This window comes from Perca flavescens, chromosome 17, assembly GCF_004354835.1.
Source record: "Perca flavescens isolate YP-PL-M2 chromosome 17, PFLA_1.0, whole genome shotgun sequence".
Classification (NCBI taxonomy): domain Eukaryota; kingdom Metazoa; phylum Chordata; class Actinopteri; order Perciformes; family Percidae; genus Perca; species Perca flavescens.
Genome location: NC_041347.1, coordinates 7,209,143 through 7,230,473, shown reverse-complemented (window position 1 = coordinate 7,230,473; position 21,331 = coordinate 7,209,143). Strand labels below are relative to the sequence as shown.

Sequence of the window (21,331 nt, the reverse complement as noted above, 5' to 3'; positions counted from 1 at the left end):
AAGACAAGCAGACTAGCATCACTCATATGTTGTGTAGGCTTTTCTTCCCACATAAGTTTAAAACCAGGTGTGGGGGGGGACGGGGGACGGTTACTTTATGACTGATATGACTAGTTTAAATCAGGGCTGGGACCATATGCTTTTGTCCCGATTCGATTCTTTCACGATACATGGGTGCCGATACGATTTGTATCGCTTTTTTCATTTATTGCGATTCTAGAAGTACTGCGATTGGATAGTATTGAGTATTGGGGAAAAGTTGAACACTACATTTCTAGAGACAATATATCATGAGACATTTCTAAACTAATAATGCACATCACAGGTCTGTCAGTCTGACAGTTATTTCATTTGTCAAGAAGTACAGAACACATATATTCTGCGTTTTCTGCTTTCACTCGGTTTTGCTGGAAACTGATATTTATGTACCGTATAAACAAAAAATGTTTAGGTGAATCATTAGTAAAAATAAATAAAATAAAAAATATCGATTCTGGAGAAAAGAAATCGATTTAAAAATCGACACAAAAAAAAAAAAAAAAAATCACAATACATACGATTTTTTTCCCACCCCTCTCTTAAATGATGCCTTCAATGTTATAAACTTAGCAAATTGATTTGTTACAAAATATAAATGTAAAGCAGTAATTTGCATTGTAATTATTTTTTTAAACATTATTTTTGTGGACATTTTCGGCCTTTATTTCGATAGGACAGCTGAAGACTTGAAAGGGGAGAGAGAGGGGGAATGACATGCAGCAAAGGGCCGCAGGTCGGAGTCAAACCCGGGCCCGCTGCGTCAAGGAGTAAACCGTATATAGGGGCGCCCGCTCTACCAACTGAGCTATCCGGGCGCCCACATTGTAACAATATTGAAGCATTTGCTGCAAAATAATCTATCCTGTGCGAACTCAAAACTCATTCAGTCGACATGTGAGCGTATCCAAACCAACCTTGTCTTCCTTCCTTTCATTACAGTACTGGGACTGCTCTGAGTACCGGGGGTGGTGATGGCGCAGTGGATATGACACGTGCCTTTGGTGTGTGAGATCCGGGTTCAATTCCCACTGCGATACATCAACCAATGTGTCCCTGAGCAAGACACTTAACCCCTGGTTACTCCAGAGGTGTGCGACCTCTGACATATATAGCAATTGTAAGTTGCTTTGGATGAAAGCGTCAGCTAAATGACATGTAATGTAATGCTCTCATGTTCTGAATTTATCTAGAAACTGATTCAGGCTGACACAACATGAGACTTTGCTCCATGTATCACCAGGGGCTCTACACATGAACTCAGCATTGAGAACTTTGTTTACTAAAAAGGAAAGTTTTGAACAACTCACTGTAGCAGTTGGTTTTTCCGGTCGCCGTCCATCTAGCTAGTCAAAGAGTCGAGGGAGGAGAGTAAAGATGGGAAGCTCCTAAAGCTTAGTTCCATATAAATGCACCGATAATTTGTTGTTTTGTCATTAGTGAAAAACAATATTGACCTGGTAGTTGAAAAAGGAGCCTCATATAAGAATGACATTTCCTCCTATGGAGTCCGTTCATTCACATTCAGAGATCAACTCTTTTTGACTGGCCAGATGGCGGATAGCATACAAACCAACAGCTACATTGAGTTGTTCAAAACCTTTTTTAATAAACTCTGTGAACACAAACGATGTTCTCAATGCTGAGGTCATGTGTAGAGCCCCTGGTGATACTTGGAGCAAAGTCTCATGTTGTGTCGAGCCTTCTTAGTGTTTTAAAAATAGTGATTTTGATGCGATCATAGTAGTGCCCCTACCACTCCCATTCAAAAGGCCATATAACCAAAAACGAGTTACACTTTAAGACCGTTCCGGCGCCCGCGTCATTTAAACAGCAAATGCACCTGCGCCCATCTATGGCCCATGGGCATGCTGGTCTTACAGGGAGGTGTGTTCAGGTGCATTCTGGGCATATTGCTATCTTGATGCAGCGGGAAGTAATTGCACCATTGACCAACAAAAACCTGGTCTAAAGTCAATAACGCAGCATTTCATTGTTATTTTAACAGCAAATTAAAAGGCTTGTGCACAGCGCACACACTATCCTTGTTACACACACAACATGCAAAAGATTACAGCGCCTGGCTTTTACAGGGAATGGGAGATGATCTCTGATTGGTTGATTGCATGTTACGCCCAAAACACACCTCTGATTAATGAAGACACTAAGGACAACCCTTTAGAACCATGCGCCCGGCGTTAAATTAGCAAAAGTGGATTCGTACATGACCTAAACGAACCTGCACCAGGCACTCCACGCCGTGTGCTTAGATCGTTAAAATAGGGCCCATTATATCACTATGAATACCTGTAAACATTCAATCCATTCTATCTCTCCACTCCTTTAAAAATGCTCTTTTTCCCTATCACCGTACCAACTGTACCGGTCCATAATCCTCTACGATACCATGATAACACCTCTTCTGAGATTATGTATATCCAGTTTCATTCTTACTCTGCCTCAAACTTGATTATGACTGACTGATTATGACGTTTGTTTTTTCGGGTCTGTTTTTGTGTCCGTTTTGTTGTGTCTACTTATGATTGTACTGTTTATTTATTTATTGTTAAGGACCCCCTTGAAAACGAGATGCTGCATCTCAAGGGGTTACTCCTAATAAAAGACATTTTCAACATGAATGCCTTCCAGGAGAGACGGTGGGAGAGATACGAATGACGAACGCCGTGCCACCAGTAACCAGTAACGTAGCTCAAGCACGGCATTTGCTGTTCGACTGTCGTGACTGTTTTCCCAAGATGGCGCCCGCCTGTATACGTGAACGGTACGGTCTTTATAAACTATCTTTTTAATAAACTGTCTGTACTCTTACAAAGTTCTCAATGCTTGGGTTTACATGTAGGGACCCTCATTATGCTACCGTGGAAGTGTGGTGCTGTTTTGAGCCATGTTAGTGGTGTAGAAATAGAGATTTCTTTTTACTTTACCCCGACGACTAGCATTATCAGCTAATTAGGTAAATAGGTTAATTTTGCGCTGGATTTGTCCTTTAAAATTGACAGTACTTACTCCAATGAAATGAATTTGAGCAGTTGGGTTTACAGTGTGTAGCTACGGTTGCACTCACTTCACTGAGAGTTTGAGGAGGACAAACTGTCCAGAGCTGTAAGCTCAACAACTGGCTTGTCTTTCACCATAATAGTTTTTATCTTTGACTTTCTGCTGATACTATGAACTTATCAGAACGTTTCTTGCCTTGTGTTGTTAAATTACATAATTCATACCAATAAAAACTATATACACTACCGGTCAAAAGTTTTAGAACACCCCAATTTTGTTTTTATTGAAATTTTAGCAGTTCAAGTCCAATGAATAGCTTGAAATGGTACAAAGGTAAGCGGTGAACTGCCTGAGGTTTAAAAAAAAAAAAAAAGTTAGGTTACCCAAAACTAAAAAAAAATTATGTAGATTTCAGAATTTTACAAAAAGGCCTTTTTCAGGGAACAAGAAATGGGTTAACAACGTAAAGCTGTTCTGCAGCAATGAGGTTGATCAAGCTTTGAAAGTTGGTGCTACCAATTCCCACAGGTGTTCCAACTGGTCTGGATTACTTCCAACCCCCTCTGTTTGTATAAAAGTATTGTTGGAACACACCGTGGTACTGTACCCTCGTGAGCATTATATGAACAGTATTGTACTGCAGAAAGTAGTGTGTTGCCATAAAAATGGCGGGAAAAAGGCAATTAACAATGGAAGAGAGACAGACCATCATAACACTTAAGAATGTTGGTCTTTCCTACAGAGAAATTGCCAAGAAAGTCAAGGTGTCAGTGAGTACAGTATTCTTCACCATCAAAAGGCACTTAGAAACTGGAGGAAACTCTGACAGGAAGAGGTCTGGCAGACCCAAAGCCACAACAGAATCAGAAGACAAGTTTCTGAGAGTCAACAGCTTGTGTGATAGGCGGCTCACAGGACAACAGCTTCAAGCACAGCTTAATAGTGGTCGTAATAAGAAGTCTCAGTTTCAACTGGAAAGAGAAGACTTGGAGCTGCAGGTTTGATAGGTCCAGTTGCAGCAAGAAAGCCATTGCTAAGAAGTAGAATAAGAAAAAAAGGCTTGCCTGGGCCAAGAAACATCTTCAATGGACTACTGAAGACTGGAAGAAGGTGTTATGGACTGATGAATCAAGATTTGAAATCTTCGGTTCATCACGCAGGATTGTTGTACACCGTGGAGTAGGCGAAAGGATGGTTCCTCAGTGTGTGACATCAACTGTCAAACATGGAGGAGGAAGCGTGATGGTCTGGGGCTGTTTTGCTGGATCCAGGGTCGGTGATTTGTACAGAGTGAAAGGCCCCCTGAACCAAAACGGCTACCACAGCATTTTGCAGCGCCATGCAGTACCCTCTGGTATGGGCCTAGTTGGTCAGGGGTTCATCCTACAGCAAGATAATGACCCGAAACATAAGTCCAAGCTATGCCAGAACTACCTTAGCAAAAAAGATCAAGATGGTAAGCTTAAAAACATGGAGTGGCCAGCACAGTCACCAGACTTAAACCCCATTGAGCTGGTTTGGATGAACTGGACAGAAAAGTGAAAGCAAAGCAACCTCCAAGGGCCACACATTTATGGGAACTTCTGCAACAGAGTTGGGAAGAACTTTCTGAAGAATATTTGATTTCCATTGTAGAAAGAATGCCACGAGTGTGTTCAGCTGTTATATCGGCCAAAGGGGGCTACTTTGATGAGTCAAACATTTAGAATACATTTTGGTTTATAAATTGATTCCATGATTTCTTTTTTAACTTAAATTGTTCATTTGTTTTATTCTTTCATTTCAGAGTACAATAAGACATTGAAGTGCATGAATTTCAATAAAAACCTGGAAAAATTGGGGTGTTCTAAAACTACTTAGTGTACATGTGTCAGTTGTGTTTTTGGTGCTTTTATCTTAGAGTTATAGTATTTTTGTTTGTGCTAATAAGGTTTTGGCCTCAACAGATTCAGTGCTACAGCCCTGTATTACTAAGGCAATTACAATGTAACTAATTCATGAAATAAATGTCAGGTACCATTTTAACCTTCATGTAAAATAGATATTTTATATTAAACTGATTTCCGAGCCAACAATTTACCACTCACTATTACTACTTCTGCTGTCACTAATAATGTCAATACTGTTGTATTACTACTTATTTTTTTCTATTAACTACCCTTTTTCACACATGCAATGCTTTCCTTTTGTGCAACAAGTCAAGGATGAACGTAAACTACTAAATGTGAAAAGATTACATTTATGTCATTATTTGTGGTCTTTGAATTTGGGGGGTAGTATTGTAAAACTGCAGCCTGACTGATCTCCATCATCACCTTAATATAATTCCTGCAGGGGAGACCGAGTGTGCTGTCTACATTTGAATGTGTTTTGTACATTACAGTAGGAGCAACTGGGGCCGTCTGACTGTCCAACAGTAAAGAGCTAAACCCTGAAGAGAGAGGGTTGGCTGGGTAGTAACAGAATCCATGTTGCTAGCCTATGATTGGCTGTTGCAGCTTAATGACAGCAAGCTGTCCACCAATCAGCTGCAAGCACAGAGGGAAGCCGCTACGACAGCTGTTCCCGTAGCTGAGGACTCATTCACTCTTTTCACTGGGTCACTAGGGTTGTCTCGCTGCCTTCCTCGTTCCCTCCCTGCTCCCCAGTTCTGCTGACTGTACCCTGCTTTCTTTGTTTCCCTTCTCTAACCAATAAAGGATTCCTCCACCATTTCAAACACACACTCAGGCTGCTCTTCATAGCACCTGTCCAAATCTATGTTTATTTGATGTGTTACGGATCACTCCTTTTTATTGTGTGCTGCAAATCCATTTTTCCTTTCCAGTTTTGTGACATCAAAGGCAATCAGGTGATAACAAAGCTGCAAAGTCGAGTAGGCAGAAAGACGACACGGGCCATGGGTGTGTTACCATGATGTGTAATACCCGAGTGGAGATTAGACAGGCTGCTCATGATAGAGGAGCAAGTTATCTTTATTACGCTGGCTGCAACAAAACTGAGCCAATTCTAAACAAGCCTCGTTTTTCATCCGTCACCGTGACAGCAAGTGGACTTTTAAGCTAAAATAACGAGATTAGCCATGCTGTTTCAATCAGCAAGAGAGGAATAACCGAAAACCTGGTTTATCCAATAATGTTGGTACCAACAGAGGTCATAATTCAATTGGTGCCAAATTTCAGTCCCTTACCACGCCCACAGGTTGGTGAGGACCCACAAATCAAACCTGATCACTTGCAAACAAAGCACAGTTCAGACCAAAGATTATTAAGAGTTGAAACTTGTCTGCAGCATTCTGAAAGCTGCCAGTTTACACCAATGAGACGAGACGCTGTATCATCTCCATAACAACCACTCTTTGTACTTCCGTTCTAACTTCAGACTTTCCAGGCTTTTTGTAGCTAAATTTGTTTTGTCTAAATTAGAGATGCGCCGATAGAGCAGCCGGTGACCAGAATTGGCCGGTTTTCACGTGTTCGGCCATGACCGGCGAGCAGCAGATCAGTCTGACATATGCCGATTTCATGCCGGTCAACGCTACAATTAACTGACAACAGAAGTTATACGAGTTACAGTTCTCAAGGACGCACGCACACACGGACGCCACAGCACAGTCTCTTTTTCCTTTCTCTCAACTTTTCCACCATGTGTGGCGCGTACCCGCTCCTGGTGTGTCCGCGCCATTCTCACACATGTAGGGAACCTCATGAATTAACCTGCAACATGTCAGCTGTTTGGACATTCTTCAGCGTGTGTGCAGAAGAGAACAAGTTTGCAATATGCAACACCTGCAAGGAAAAAGTAGAGTGTGGAGGGACGACACCAAAAACAAATGACTTTTTGCACAGGCTTAACTCAAAGAAAATTGGAATCGGCCTAGAAAGTTGTAATCGGTGCATCTCTAGTCTAAATATGAATGTGGATAACGTTAGTGATAGTGAAATGTAGGGCTGTGCAATTAATTGAAATTGAATTGTGATTATGGCTCCCAATAATCACAAAAACAGAATAATTGAGAAAAACAATTATTTAGGTCATTACGTTTTGCAAGTCAACTCTTATTTTCTCTTGTGTTCTGAATGAAAAAATAAAGTTTAAATAGTAAAAGTATTAAGGCAAAGTTCACAGTTGTATGTGTTTTTTTTGTGTTATAAATAAATGCAACATCTTTCCAGAAGTCAACGAGTAATCGTGTTAAATTATCGTGATTTCAATATTGACTGAAATAATCGTGATTATTTTTTTCCATAATCGAGCAGCCCTAGTGAGATGCTTGCTACAGTTGCATTTCTAGTGATGAAACGGCAAAAACACGTTTTATTTAAATAATTCCTGTGTCTTTTTCTTCGCCGACTTATTGGGACTTTAGCTTATTCACCGTACCCCCCTCAGATAGAAGATGGCTGTGTCTCATGTGACCTTGTTATTTTTACACCCTGTGACTATACAAATCACAACATGTAAATAGGAACATGTTGGTGTCATTTTGTCACTTACTGGGAGCAGTAGGCTAGATGGAGCCGGTTACCTCCAGCATCTGTGCTAAGCTAGTCTAGTGGTGAGTGCGTCAGACAGAGTTACGACACGCACGGAGATGAGATGGGTATGTATGGACTCGTCTAACTACAGGATACGGTGAATAGACCTTTTTCACAGCAGAGATGTTGACATGTCATAGTAGGAAAAGCACAGGTGTATTCAAAACCACTAATGATGGCTGCATTCCACTTAGGAGAGGTCCTGGTATTGGGCATGCTGACTCACTGAAATATAAATATAAATATAAATACTGAATGTTGTACGTACCGCTTTAGTTTCAGTCGTGGAAGTTCGCAGTCAATCATTACTATGCCATGCATTTCACCTGAAGAAACCCCCACAGCATATACCTGCCCATACCATACTTGTTACTGTTCCCCTCCCCCACCTTATTTCTGCAGCTGCTCAGCAGATGGCCAACAGGCTCTGCACACACCTGTCCCTGTTCTTTTGTTGTGCTCCCATCCCTTTATAAGGATTAAAAACATTGCATTTGGTAGGACTGTTCTCTCCTCTCTTTTTTTTTCTTCTCTACTGTTGAGAAGGTGAATCTTCATATGCTGAACAGATTGTAGAGCCCCCTGAGGCAAATTGGGGATTTGTGATATTGGGCTAGATAACTAAAATTGACTTGACAGATTCATCAGTTGGCCTATACAACTATCGATGGCAAAAAACCTTCAATCCAAGCAGTAGGCAGCTTTAGGGCTGTGACGATAACCGCATCACCGCGGTGATGACCTCATCACCACCATCAGCGCATTCTTCTTTTTTTTTTACTTTTTGCTGGCCAAGGGGAGAACAGATGTTGTGTGATATGATATATATAAAAACATTGTCCCCGTTAAAATGGGTTTGCGTTAACTGACAGCACTAATTGATAGGTTTTAGACTGAGTAGCGATACACAATATATATCTCCATATTTTATCCAAAGAAGGATACATGTTCCGTTGTAAGTCAAAGCAACATGTGAGAGGTCACAGGCATATCAAAATAAAATGCAAAGACAGGGTTTTCTTCCCCGTTTGAAAATATACAGCTGCAACACATGTAGATGATTACATAATTACATTGACTATATTGAATAAAAACAGGCCTTTCTCTGAGAATGCTCCTTCAGCTGTTTTCAACAAAAATAACAGACTGATGAGAGAGAGAGAGAGAGAGAGAGAGAGAGAGAGAGAGAGAGAGAGAGAGAGAGAGAGAGAGAGAGAGCGCAATGGACTAAAGTGTGAATGATACAAAAACTTTCTTTGATCATGAAGCCGACTGTTACTGTACACTTCTCTAGTTTATCAGTGAAGTGTCTGAACTCCACTGCAGACTGGATTCTCTACTCACAGAGTGACAGCTGACTCATACAAACGAGTCCAGCATGGGTTGAATGCGCAGGCCATCGCCGTTATGTGTGTGTGTATGAAATTTGTGCTGTCACTGCCGATGTCATCTTCATAAACTATGATAGTCATGGGTCACATCTCTCACCGGCGTCCAGGCGCCGTCTCACTCCTACTCCTAGAACTGAAGTTACATCCATTAACTACTGACCTTCAGCGTTTTTCGCCGTGGCAGCTGCCACAACGGAACTTTACCAACGAAAACACTGGTACAAATACAGGTTTTCCTCTCTTGCTTAACAAAATATACAGCTGCGCAAATAAACAACTAAAACTGTAGCCAAAGCTGTGTCTCCCTCCATTGTGTATGGGAGCTAGTCTGGATAATAGAAGCATAAAGCCTCACCTTCCGCTCTCTTTGTGTTGTCGTTCTCAAAATCCCTTTGCTACGGGAAACAGCAACAAACTTCTGGCTACCTAGCCACATGGTGAAAACTGCAAGTTTTGAAAAAAATTGGGAACATGCAATAAGATAGACCTGTTTCAATGAATGATTGTAAAGATTTACAAAGAATACGTTTACAGCATTTACTCTCTGACTGGGACGTTTTGGGACCGATTGGTAGGATTGCTGTGGTCAAAGTACACACGGCAAACGATGTTTAACCATGTATCCAGCTAATTGAAATGGTTCATGTTACTGAGACTTCACAGTGCTGCGGAGATAGGTCTGGCAATCAGAGTTCACGTGAGAGCGAGTGGGGGTGGGGTTGCCCGGAGAGTGAGAGAGGAGAGAGGCAAACACAGGCACGGCGTTCAACAATCTGATCCATCCAATACACATCAAAACGTTTGAATGTTCCTTCTAAAAACACACAGGTTTGAACTATTGGAATAACAATTTTTGCACATTATGTTCATAAGATGGCAAACGAGATATACATAACTACGTTTAGGCATATTTATGTCTTTTAAAAGATCTCTACATACCTACACATTACAAAATAAACTAACGTTAATAAACTAATATCCTACACCGTGATATTTAATATAAAGACAGTAATAGACCTCTCTCTGAACCCTCTGCACAGCTAAACAATTAGCCCCATAGCAAGCAAGCTAGCTAGCTTACCAGCCAGCCGGGCCGGCCTCTAAATTAGTAAAATGTAAGAACTTAATGTTAAATTCACACGCTCTTGTCAAATCTAAGGAAAGCACATTCCTATCGCTAGATGAGTGACATGTTTGTTTGTCTAATTTTAAAAAGTTAACCAGTGTATGATAAAGGCATGTTGGGTGGAGGAAATAAGCAAGCTAACATTAGCTAACGAGCCAGTAGCGGGCCGTTCGGTGCCTCCAGTTCGCTCCCACTGTAGGGAGACTTCTTCGCCGAAAGAACGGATGAAAGCCTGTACCAGTACCGCTGTCTTCCTGGCTAGAGCAAACGCCGTTTGTTGTGGATATTATAGCAAAGGTATCCGGTATCCCATGTGTTGTTGAATGCTGAATAGATTACCGCCGCCTGCTGGTATGGGGAGTTATTTAATTGCACGCATGTGCAAAACGTACGTGATACTTGGCTCGTTGGCTGTAGTCTGTGCGGTGTGTTCCGGTGCTAATTTTTGGCCCAGACAAAGGCGACGAGGGCCGACGCCACAGGTGGCTGTCGGCGGCGGTAGTCGTCGGCCTGATGTGTCAGGGCCTTAACAAGCGCTAACGTAGCTAATGTTAGGCTCACTGTAAAAAAACAACGGCAGAGAGAAACCGACTGACTTGCGGTCTGGGAGTTGCAAGTGATCTCGTTAAAGCCATTGGGATAGAAATACAGCGTTTCGGAGCATCAGAGAGCAGCGCAGGCATTTAAGTGGCAACGAAATGAGTCACCGAAATCCACGTTACTATTCGGTCCGGTAGATACCAGTCGTTTAGGCACCGGTGCCACATTAGCCCCGGGGTTCGGTACCCACCCTAGTTTTAAGTTGTGTGTAGAGATGTTCCGATACTGCCTAAAACGCTGGTATCGGTAAGTACTGGAGTTTATGCACCGATCCGATACCATATAATAAAGCCCTAAAGAAAATCTACGTTAAAGTAGTTTATTTCTTTTTCCGTTATAACTGACTGTCAAACTGGAGAATAAAAGAAAATTCTGTGGCATTCATTGTTTGTGTTTGTTCATGTTAGGGCTGCTTGATTATGGAAAAAAATACAATCACGATTATTTTGATCAATATTGAAATCACATTAATTTAACACGATTACTTGTTGACTTCTGGAAATATGTGGCAATTATTGAACTTAAGAAATAGTGGAAAAAGTTAAATAAATCAGCTGTTAGAAAAAAAAAAAAAACACATACAACTGTGAAATTTGCCTTAATACTTTTCCTATTTAAACTTTATTTTTTCAGTTTACTTGCAAAACGTAATTCAGCTAAATAATTGTTTCTCGATTATTCTGTTTTTGTGATCATTGGGAGCCAAAATCATAATCACGATTACATTTCGATTAATTGCACAGCCCTAGTTAATGTTTCACAAAGAGTTTAACCTGAGCCAGACTGACAACAAAGATAGAAATCATTACACATCCATACAGGGATAGTAGTACACAGTTGTTAAAACATAATAAAATACATGACACACTACATGGTATCGGATCGGTACTCAGTATTGGCCAATACGCAAGTTCAGGTATCAGAATTGGTATCAGGAAACAAAAAATGGAATCGGACCATCTCTAGTTGTGTGTATACCTTTTTTTATTCATTTAAAGATGGTCTATATCGGAGACGTCTCATTTACGGGATAGTTCCGGATGTCCCTCACCTTCCACTTTCTTTGTGTTGGCATTCTAAATCCCTGTCAATTCAGGAAACATCTGTGGACTAGCCAGCCCTTCCTCCCCAGTGCTGTGGAGGAAGGTCTGGCAATACGACACTAATTTAGAGGTAACTTCTGTTGTGATTTGACGCTATAAATAAAATGTAGTTGAATGTAAAAGCAGTTAGTGTCATTCAATTTCACCGGTTGCTGTTCCCGTGGCACATGGCTTTCTGCCTGTTGATGGGTTAAGTAAACAAGAACATGGAGGAGTATCTGGACAATCACCTCAGAGAGCAACACACACACACACACACACACACACACACACACACACACACACACACACACACAGTATGCTGAGGAAACACATTGTGGGTTCCACATTCCCAGGATACGTCCATAAAACTACAAACCATATAATCACTCAAATACACAGCACAAGTGCTCTTCCAAATGACTTAGAGATTGTGACTGGAGTAGTAGTTTGTGGGTTAATTTGTGAAAAACTGCCACTATGCTTTTGCTTAAGTCCAAAAAAGGTCAGTGACTAATCTCTCAGTCCTGCTTGGAAACATAGACATCAGCAACAGCCAAGTGTTTGGAATAGTACAACCCTAACCAGTATGTTTCTCCACTGTATTACTCCAACTGATCTGTATGTTAGAATAATAAGATATAATATAAAGGTTTGGCAGCAACAGGTAATACTGACCATGACCTTAACCCTGTTGTAATTAAACTCAGTAAAGCCTTTCACACGGAATATTTCAAGGTATTTAAAATGAATGGACGTGTGTGTGTGTGTGTGTGTGTGTGTGTGTGTGTGTGTGTGTGTGTGTGTGTGTGTGTAAATAAATCCTTGTCCAACCTTTAATCTTGACAGTAGGGGAGTTGGGTCCAGCGGACTGCTTCCTCCATCCTCTCCAGTTCTGACAGAGGCTCTCGGCCTCTGAGATGAAAGAGCACAAAGAGTCTTCCTCGAACCGGTCCGAGTCTTCGAAGGAGAACCTCTCCCCATCCTCCCACTCGGCGAACATCAGTTCCATTACATCCACTTTTTAAACTGCTTCGGAGTCCAGAGGACTGCGACTTGAGGCCACGGCCTTTCTTCAATCCCCCCCCAAAAAAAGCAAGGGGAATCCCGGCGGACAGTGTCCAACACTCGGGGAGAATCAAGAGTCTCAAGACTGGGGGAGGGGAGACCACTAGCAACCAAAACACAGCTGAGAGGCTTACCGCTGGGCCCTCAAACACAGCTACATAATACAAAGTGACAATGCGGTGGTCTACTTTAAATACTCCGTAGGAGTATATACACAACAAAACTACAATTAAAAAGTAACTTTTAAAAAGTAACTTTGCCTATGTTTAGAGGTGGGTACTTATATATTCAAATCAAACTACTAGTCATTTCGATGGATTTAACAATTCCCTTCATGCTGCCTGGCTGAGTTGTGGCTCCCTTTACAGCCCATTTCTTTGAATAGCAGGCCCTGTCGTCTATTTGGCTGTAACGTACTATTAACGACTGCTGCCGCTGAGAGGACAAACGAGCCAAACTCACCCCACTCAGCTAAGTGCTGTTAAAGTTACTGTCAAACAGACCGAAGAGTATGGAGTGACAAACTGAAAATGTCCACCCACTAACGTTATGCACATAGAGTTGCAACCACGCTGGCTAGGGATATGATTAAATCTTTAAGAAGTCAATTGTTTTTTCTTTAAGAAGTCCATTGTTTTCCTTCATCCCGGCGTCCTACTCTTTTCAGCCAATCAACACAGGGTATCTAGCTAGCTAGATTATCTAATGTAGCATTTACAGTTAAATTACACCAATCCTTGAAGTGTTTAATCTCTTTCACAGCAAAATATTTTAAACGAGTCAGTGTCAAAAACACATGTCGCGTTAGTATTGCCAAATGTCTTCTTTGTTCTACATTTAGTGTGCTAGTTTAATGTTCTTATGCTGGGCTGCTAATGCAAATCATTTAGCCGACGTTAGCCGAACGGCTAATTATGCCAATAACTGCATACTATGATACCACAAACGACTGTCATCCGCTGCGGACGACTATATTGAGGTTAGATTTAGTTTTAAACCGACGACAGGTTTCTTCAGGTCAGCTTACCTTCGCTCTGCTTCGATACAACAACCTTATATTAGCTAAGCTATATGTATTAGCTAGCACTAGAAAGCTACCATCCAATCGGCTAACTTCAGCTAGCTTGAATAGCTGTTTGTTTACATTTACTGGTGATGCTACACACCTTTCGTACTGTAAGGACTACATGCTTATTTATATCGCAAATCTTCTGGACTTTTGCATTTTCTTAGGTCACATACGGTTCATATTTCGATATTAATCCCCGCTCCTAGCTCAATGTTTTTCTTTCTTTGTATTAGTATAACGAGCCTCCTCTCTGACGTTAAAATCTGGTATATTCCTCAGTCAGCTCTGGTGCAGAAATTCGGATGAGTCCTTCGGATATCCTCCTTCCCGACTGACACTGGTTGTCAGTGGCCTCTTATAATCGTCTTTGACACCGGGATCCCCAGATGATTTCCCGTATCCCTCACGTCCAGGCTCTATCACTCTGCCGGGGGAAGATGGCTCACCTCTCTTGCGGCTCCTCCTCCATCAGCTGATCATAGCTTCCGGCTGCCAGCTCTACACTGTACACAGGCAGTCGCTCAGATGGTGAACAGCTCGGATGGAAAAGAGTGCAATCACGCGAGGTGTCAACAAACCGAATAGGTTACACTCAATCATACCGTCATGTAGATCGACAGTTCAAACCAGACTGTGGACATTTAGATTCTTGACTTTTGATTTATTTAAATGACCTTACTCCACAAATAAGCCCCGACCTAAAAGCTTCTGCCCATATTACTTGAGGAACACTGCATGAATGTACCCTGATGGTATAGTCAAGGTGAGTATGTATGGGCCATAGTTATCTGAGCAGTGCTGGAAGAACTTGTCAGATCCTTAGCTTAAGTGAAAGTAGCAATACCACAAATTCAAATTACAGAAATATGAGGAAGATGTATAAAAATCAAATGAAAATGTGTTAGGCTAATAATGAAATAGAACCTTTCATAATTTGTATGACTATATAGAAGTATATTACATTAGTCGATTCATATTCTGGATGTGATGAAGGACTTGGTCATTTTTGCTATGTTCGCACCGCAAGTCTTAATGCTTAATTCGGATTTTTTTTGCTCAGAACCGATTTTTTATTTGGCTGTTCACATGACCTTTTAAAATGTGGCCTATATCAGATTCCAGTGTGAACTGTTTGCGGTTTCGAACTGACTTGCATGCGCAAAAGAACAATAACAATGGCATCAGGCACAGCATGCTGTTGCACTAAAGTTAGGGAGGTTATGGAGGAAGTAAGCATTTTCACTTTTATTTCAAAATGTTTGTGTGATGGCAGCCGTAACATTAATAAGCATACACTAATTAGGTCTAACACCTCCCTCTCCCTCCATTGACTTGCTCCATCACTGTTCTCCATTGTGTAGGCCTAGTCAAGTTTTTAATGTTACTGTCTGTGTCTAGGGCTAACTCCCACCGGAGCATAATTGTGACAAATGTCGATGTAGATTGACGTAAAAGTCACATGAAATCCGCCTTGGTTGTTCACACTGCAACTGCATTGAAAAAAAATCTGACCTGGGTCTGATTCAGGACCACATATGGAAGTGGTCTAATTCTGATTTGAAAAACTCAGATCTGTGCAAGATTTGAGTGTTCACACTACTTCTGAAGAAGTCTGATCTGGTCACTTGACCCCAAACAAAATCTGATTTGGGCCACTTTGGCCTGCAGTCTGAACGTAGCATTATAGTCGGGGTGGTGAGGTCAGCCAATCAGCGCTCTTGTTTGGGTAGAGAGAAAACACCAGTAAGCCTATACCAGCCGTTATGTTTCATTTTTAGTTAGCGAAGAAAGTGGCTGAGACATATCTTATTGATGTAAATTGCTGTAGTTTCCATCTGTAAGTCATCCATGCACGTGTGTTCAGAAACATGTGAGTAGACTGGTGTAAATAAAGACATGTGTTTCGGTGCCTTAAGTTTATGTTGATGTTCATATTGTAATACATGGGCTCCATAAGAACATATACATACACAAATACTAGAAACACAATTTTGCTAAATGAATATTAACATATTATACAATTATACATTTTACAATTTGCTTGGTAAAATAAAAAGCAATACAGATGTTATGTTGTTATGCTATGTATATGTTGTATGTGCATGCTTTTTATGTGTGTGTGCGAGGTAAAAGTGGAGTATGTGCATGCATTCTTGATATATGGCCTAAACGGCTCTGCATAGTTACGGGTTCCATTTAACACGCTTGCTGCCACTTAAATGCATTACTGTTGTGTTACTGCTGTGACAGTATGGCGAGGGATTAAGTGTGGGCTGCACTTGATAACTTTAGACAGTAGGTGGCAGCGAAATGCTTGTATGCTGTTGACAGCATGGTTGACAGGATTTTAAAGTGCTCATATTATGCTCACTTTCAGGATCATAATTGTATTTAGAGGTTATATCAGAAGAGGTTTACGTGGTTTAATTTTCAAAAAACACCATATTTTTGTTGTACTGGACATTGCTGCAGCTCCTCTTTTCACCCTGTGTGTTGAGCTCTCTGTTTTAGCTACAGAGTGAGACATCTCACTTCTGTTCCATATTTGTTGGGAGTCACACATGCGCAGTAGCTAGGTAAGGACTACTAGCCAGTCAGAAGCAGAGTGTGAGAGTGTGCCCTGACAGTAGCTAGGTAAGGACTACTAGCCAGTCAGAAGCAGAGTATGAGGGCGTGCCATGCTAACAGCTAGGCGAGCGTTATAGTGTGTTTTTGCTAAGTGACCCACGTGTGTCTCTGAAGTAAAGGCTGGACTACAATAGAGCTATTTGGAGCAGTGTGTGAACAGTGTTTTCTCTTGGAGATGGTAAGTCCCTTTGGACTTACCACCAAAAGATATACACTCACCTTAAAGATTATTAGGAACACCTGCAAGATTTCTCATTAATGCAATTGTCTAATCAACCAATCACATGGCAGCTGCTTCAATGCATTTAGGGGTGTGGTCCAGGTCTAGACAATCTCCTGAACTCCAAACTGAATGTCAGAATGGGAAAGAAAGGTGATCTAAGCAACTTTGAGTGTGGCATGGTTGTTGGTGCCAGACGGGCTGGTCTGAGTATTTCCCAATCTGGTCAGTTACTGGGATTCTCACGCACAACCATTTCTAGGGTTTACAAAGAATGTTCTGAAAAAGGAAAAACATCCAGGATGCTGCAGTCCTGGGGGGAGAAAATGCCTTGTTGATGCTAGAGGTCAGAGGAGAATGGGCCGACTGATTCCAGCTGATAGAAGATCAACTTTGACTCAAATAGCCACTCGTTACAACCGAGGTATGCAGCAAAGCATTTGTGAAGCCACAACACGCACAACCTTGAGGGGAATGGGCTACACCAGCAGAAGACCCCACCGGGTACCACTCATCTCCACTAAAAATAGGAAAAAGGGGCTACAATTTGCACAAGCTCACCAAAATTGGACAGTTGAAGACTGGACAAATGTTGCCTTGTCTGAGGAGTTTGATTTCTGTTGAGACATTCAGATGGTAGAGTCAGAATTTGGCGTAAACAGAATGAGAACATGGATCCGTCATGCCTTGTTACCACTGTGGAGGCTGGTGGTGGTGGTGGTGTAATGGTGTGGGGGATGTTTTCTTGGCAAACTTTAGGCCCCTTAGTACCAATTGGGCATTGTTTAAATGCCACAGCCTACCTGAGCCTTGTTTCTGACCATGTCCATCCCTTTATGACCACCATGTACCCATCCTCTGATGGCTACTTCCAGCAGGATAATGCACCATGTCACAAAGCTCGGATCATTTCAAATTGGTTTCTTGAACGTGACAATGAGTTGACTGTACTAAAATGGCCACCACAGTCACCAGATCTCAACCCAATAGAACATCAAGCCTGGGTCTGTCCGAGGTTTCCTCCTAATAGGGAGTTTTTCCTCGCCACTGTTGCTCTGCTTGCTCTTGGGGGAATTATTAGAATTGTTGGGGCTTTGTAAATTATAGAGTGTGGTCTAGACCTACTCTATCTGTAAAGTGTCTCTTGTTATGAATTGATGCTATGAATAAAATTGAATTGAATTGAGTTGAATCTTTGGGATGTGGTGGGACGGGAGCTTCTTGCCCTGGATGTGCATCCCACAAATCTCCATCAACTGCAAGATGCTATCCTCTCAATATGGGCCAACATTTCTAAAGAATGCTCAGAGCACCTTGTTGAATCAGTGCCACGAAGAATTAAGGCAGTTGTGAAGGCGAAAGAGGGTCAAACACGGTCTTAGTAGGGTGTTCCTAATAAGCCTTTAGGTGAGTGTATAACACAGTAAAGGAAAGGGAAAAAGCCAAAAAGCATTATATGAGGACTTTAAGATTTGAGAATAATACACCCTCTGACCATGGAGGAACAAATGGGTTGCAAATGGCAGAGTGGTGCTGTCTGTATTTCCGCTCATTGACTCCACAGGAAGTGAAGCAACTGCAGAACCAACGTTCCAAAGTTTCTGAGTTACGACTCACCGTCGCTCTGCACTTCACGCTGCACTGCACGCTGCACTGCACGCTGCACTGCACGCTGCACGGGCTGGGATTCTGCGGGCTTTGTGATCCACTGGTTAGCAGTATGAGCTCCGTATGAGCACTGATCTTTCACGGACCCAGGTAGTGCGCAGTGCAGAGCTGCAGCAATTAGCTAGGCAGTGGGAGCACTATTGTCAACACCCAGACTGATCTCATGAAGTGGCGTATGTATGACACGCCAATTCGTATGCCATTTGGCGTGTTATCAAGACGCATAATCACTTTTTAGTGTGTTTATCAACGCAATTCGCCCGCCATTGACCTACATTCCGAGTTAATTTTCGCCGTAGCGTGTAGTATAAAGGAACGTAGGGCCATGCAAGAAGGTTGGTTGGGGTGGTGGATGGGTAAAACACAGGATTTTCACCCAGGAGAGCAAGGATTGTGTCCCACGTGTGGCGTTTTTCAGCTGTTTTAAAAAAAAAAAAGCCTTCCCCAATGTTTCTTTCCTAAACCCAACCATTTCTTGTTTTCCTAAGCGTGTTTTTGTTGTTTTTTCCGTGTTTTTGTCGTTTTTTGTGTTACTAAAGCCTTTCCCTGTGTTCTTTTCCTAAACCCAACCTTTTTTTTTTTTCTTTTACATGCGTGTGACATTGTTCTCGCGACGCCTCATGGTGTGTATGTTTACATCTGCTGTATACAGCGTAGACATACACGTGGATAGCTAAAAATGCATACAGATAACACGCCATTTGGCTTTAGGAAAGTGGCGTGTATGTTTAATGTTTATCTCGTGAGCAGGTGTCACCTTGTACGGTAGCCTCAGCCAGTGTATTAATGAATGAGTGTATGAATATGAGTGTGAATGGGGTGAATGCTGCCTATAATGTAAAGCGCTTTGAGTGTTCGCTAAGACTAGCAAAAGCGCTATATAAATGCAATCCATTTATATAAATGCCGTCCATTCTTGTATGTGCTTTCTGTGGTCTTCTTTTATGAACAAAATGTTGACATCGCGTTGTATGCATTGTACTTTATCCTTGTGTTAAACCTGTTGTAGGTTTTATTTTGCATTGGGTTATTAAAGATTGCTATTTCAGATATCCTCTCTGCAGAAGGCCTCTGAGAAGGAAAGATATCCTGAAAAATACATGTTTTCACATGTTCTTTGTGTGTTCTTTTATGAACATGAAACACATTTTCTGGCGCAAAAATACACTCATTAAAAGAGTAAGGGTTAGGGTTAAGACAACTATATCACTTTTGTATATGTTTTTTTTGTCTGTTTCTCCACAACCATGTAGCCCACCCCCGGTAACCCCATTGGGGGTCAGGACCCCCAGGTTGAGAACCACTGCAAGAATATACAATACAATAACACCGTCCAATATAGAAATAAGAAGCAACAGTGTTGAAAATGGTTCACTGTTTCAAAGCATTTGATACAGTCAGATTCTTGGTATCTCATTTGTATGGATGGATTTGAGAAGATCAAACAATTAGTCAGAACATAAGTGGTCCTACTGCTTTTATTATTGACTATATATTTTGTTCACTAAAGCTTATATTATAAACACTGAACACTAATGACCAGTCTACTGCTCTGGGGCATCCCAGTAGCTCACCTGGTAGAGAGCACACACTACGTATCCAGGCCGAGTTCTAACAGCAGTGCCCTGGGTTCGATTTCAGCCTGGAGCCTTTACTGGATGTCATCCCCTCTGTCTGTCTCTCTTTCCATCCATCCATCCATCTTTGTCCACTTATCCGGGGTTAAGTCGCGGGGGCAGCAGCTCCAGCAGGGGACCCCAAACTTCCCTTTCCCGAGCAACATTAACCAGCTCCGACAGGGGGATCCCGAGGCGTTCCCAGGTCAGGTTGGAGATATAATCCCTCCACCTAGTCCTGGGTCTTCCCCGAGGCCTCCTCCCAGCTGGACGTGCCTGGAACACCTCCCTAGGGAGGTGCCCAGGGGGCATCCTTACCAGATGCCCGAAACACCTCAACTGGCTCCTTTCGACGCGAAGGAGCAGCGGCTCTACTCCGAGCTCCTCACGGATGACTGAGCTTCTCACCCTATCTCTAAGGGAGACGCCAGCCACCCTCCTGAGGAAACCCATTTCGGCAGCTTGTACCCTGGATCTCGTTTTGTCGGTCTCTCTCTTTCCTTTCTCTTAAAAAAATGTGTTGCATTCACACAGGGAAGTCCAGGTCACATATTTTACGTTTGAAGCCATAGTGCGTAGTTTCTGTCGCCCCCATGAGGAATTCGAAGTAATGACAACAAAACTGTTGGCGCGTCCACATGATACAAGCCTTCCGTGACTGTGAAGGTAAATACAAGCTGGACAACTGCCCTATTAACTTACATCGTAGCTTGTTTCTCCGCTACCGACTGCAGTGATCTCGCTTAATACTGGACCAATGTCAAAGATTGTTGTTCCCATCGGTCACTTAGACACAAACACATAGGAACATAGGGTCCAGGTTGGTAAAAAACAGTAGTAGTTACCCTTTAAGCAGCGGTGGAAGAAGTAGCCTATTCAGATCTTTTACTTAAAGGTGCAGTAGGTAAGACTTCTAAAACTAACTTTCTGTCATATTTGCTGAAACTGACCCTATGTTCCAGCAGAACTACATGAAGCAGGTCATTTAAAAAATAAATCCGGCTCCTCAGGCACCACCTACAGCCTGGAGTGAGATTTGCAAAAATCCACAGCTCCCTGTTCAGATCAGGGCCAGGGGCATGCGCGGAGTTTGGGGGGGAGCACTGCCTGGTAATTGCATTGTTTAAAAAATGAGTGGAATAATTACTTCTGACATAACCAGATATTTTATAAATACTTTAAAAACACAAAACAACTAAATGGGGGTAGGTAATACATCTGATTTCATATAGGCCTACTGCTTTAGTAAAAATAATATTTTTTTAGGGCTC

General features: G+C 42.0%; 1 protein-coding gene across 1 annotated transcript in view; it reads right to left on the bottom strand.

Moving 5' to 3' along the window:
• zswim8 (zinc finger, SWIM-type containing 8) overlaps positions 1-14,428 on the bottom strand; it is a 54,231-nt gene extending 39,803 nt beyond the window's left edge. The window contains 1 exon segment of the mRNA XM_028603164.1: positions 12,626-14,428. Coding sequence (XP_028458965.1) covers positions 12,626-12,803 — 178 coding nt within the window. The 5' untranslated portion in view covers positions 12,804-14,428.
• Between the last annotated feature and the right edge of the window lie 6,903 nt (positions 14,429-21,331).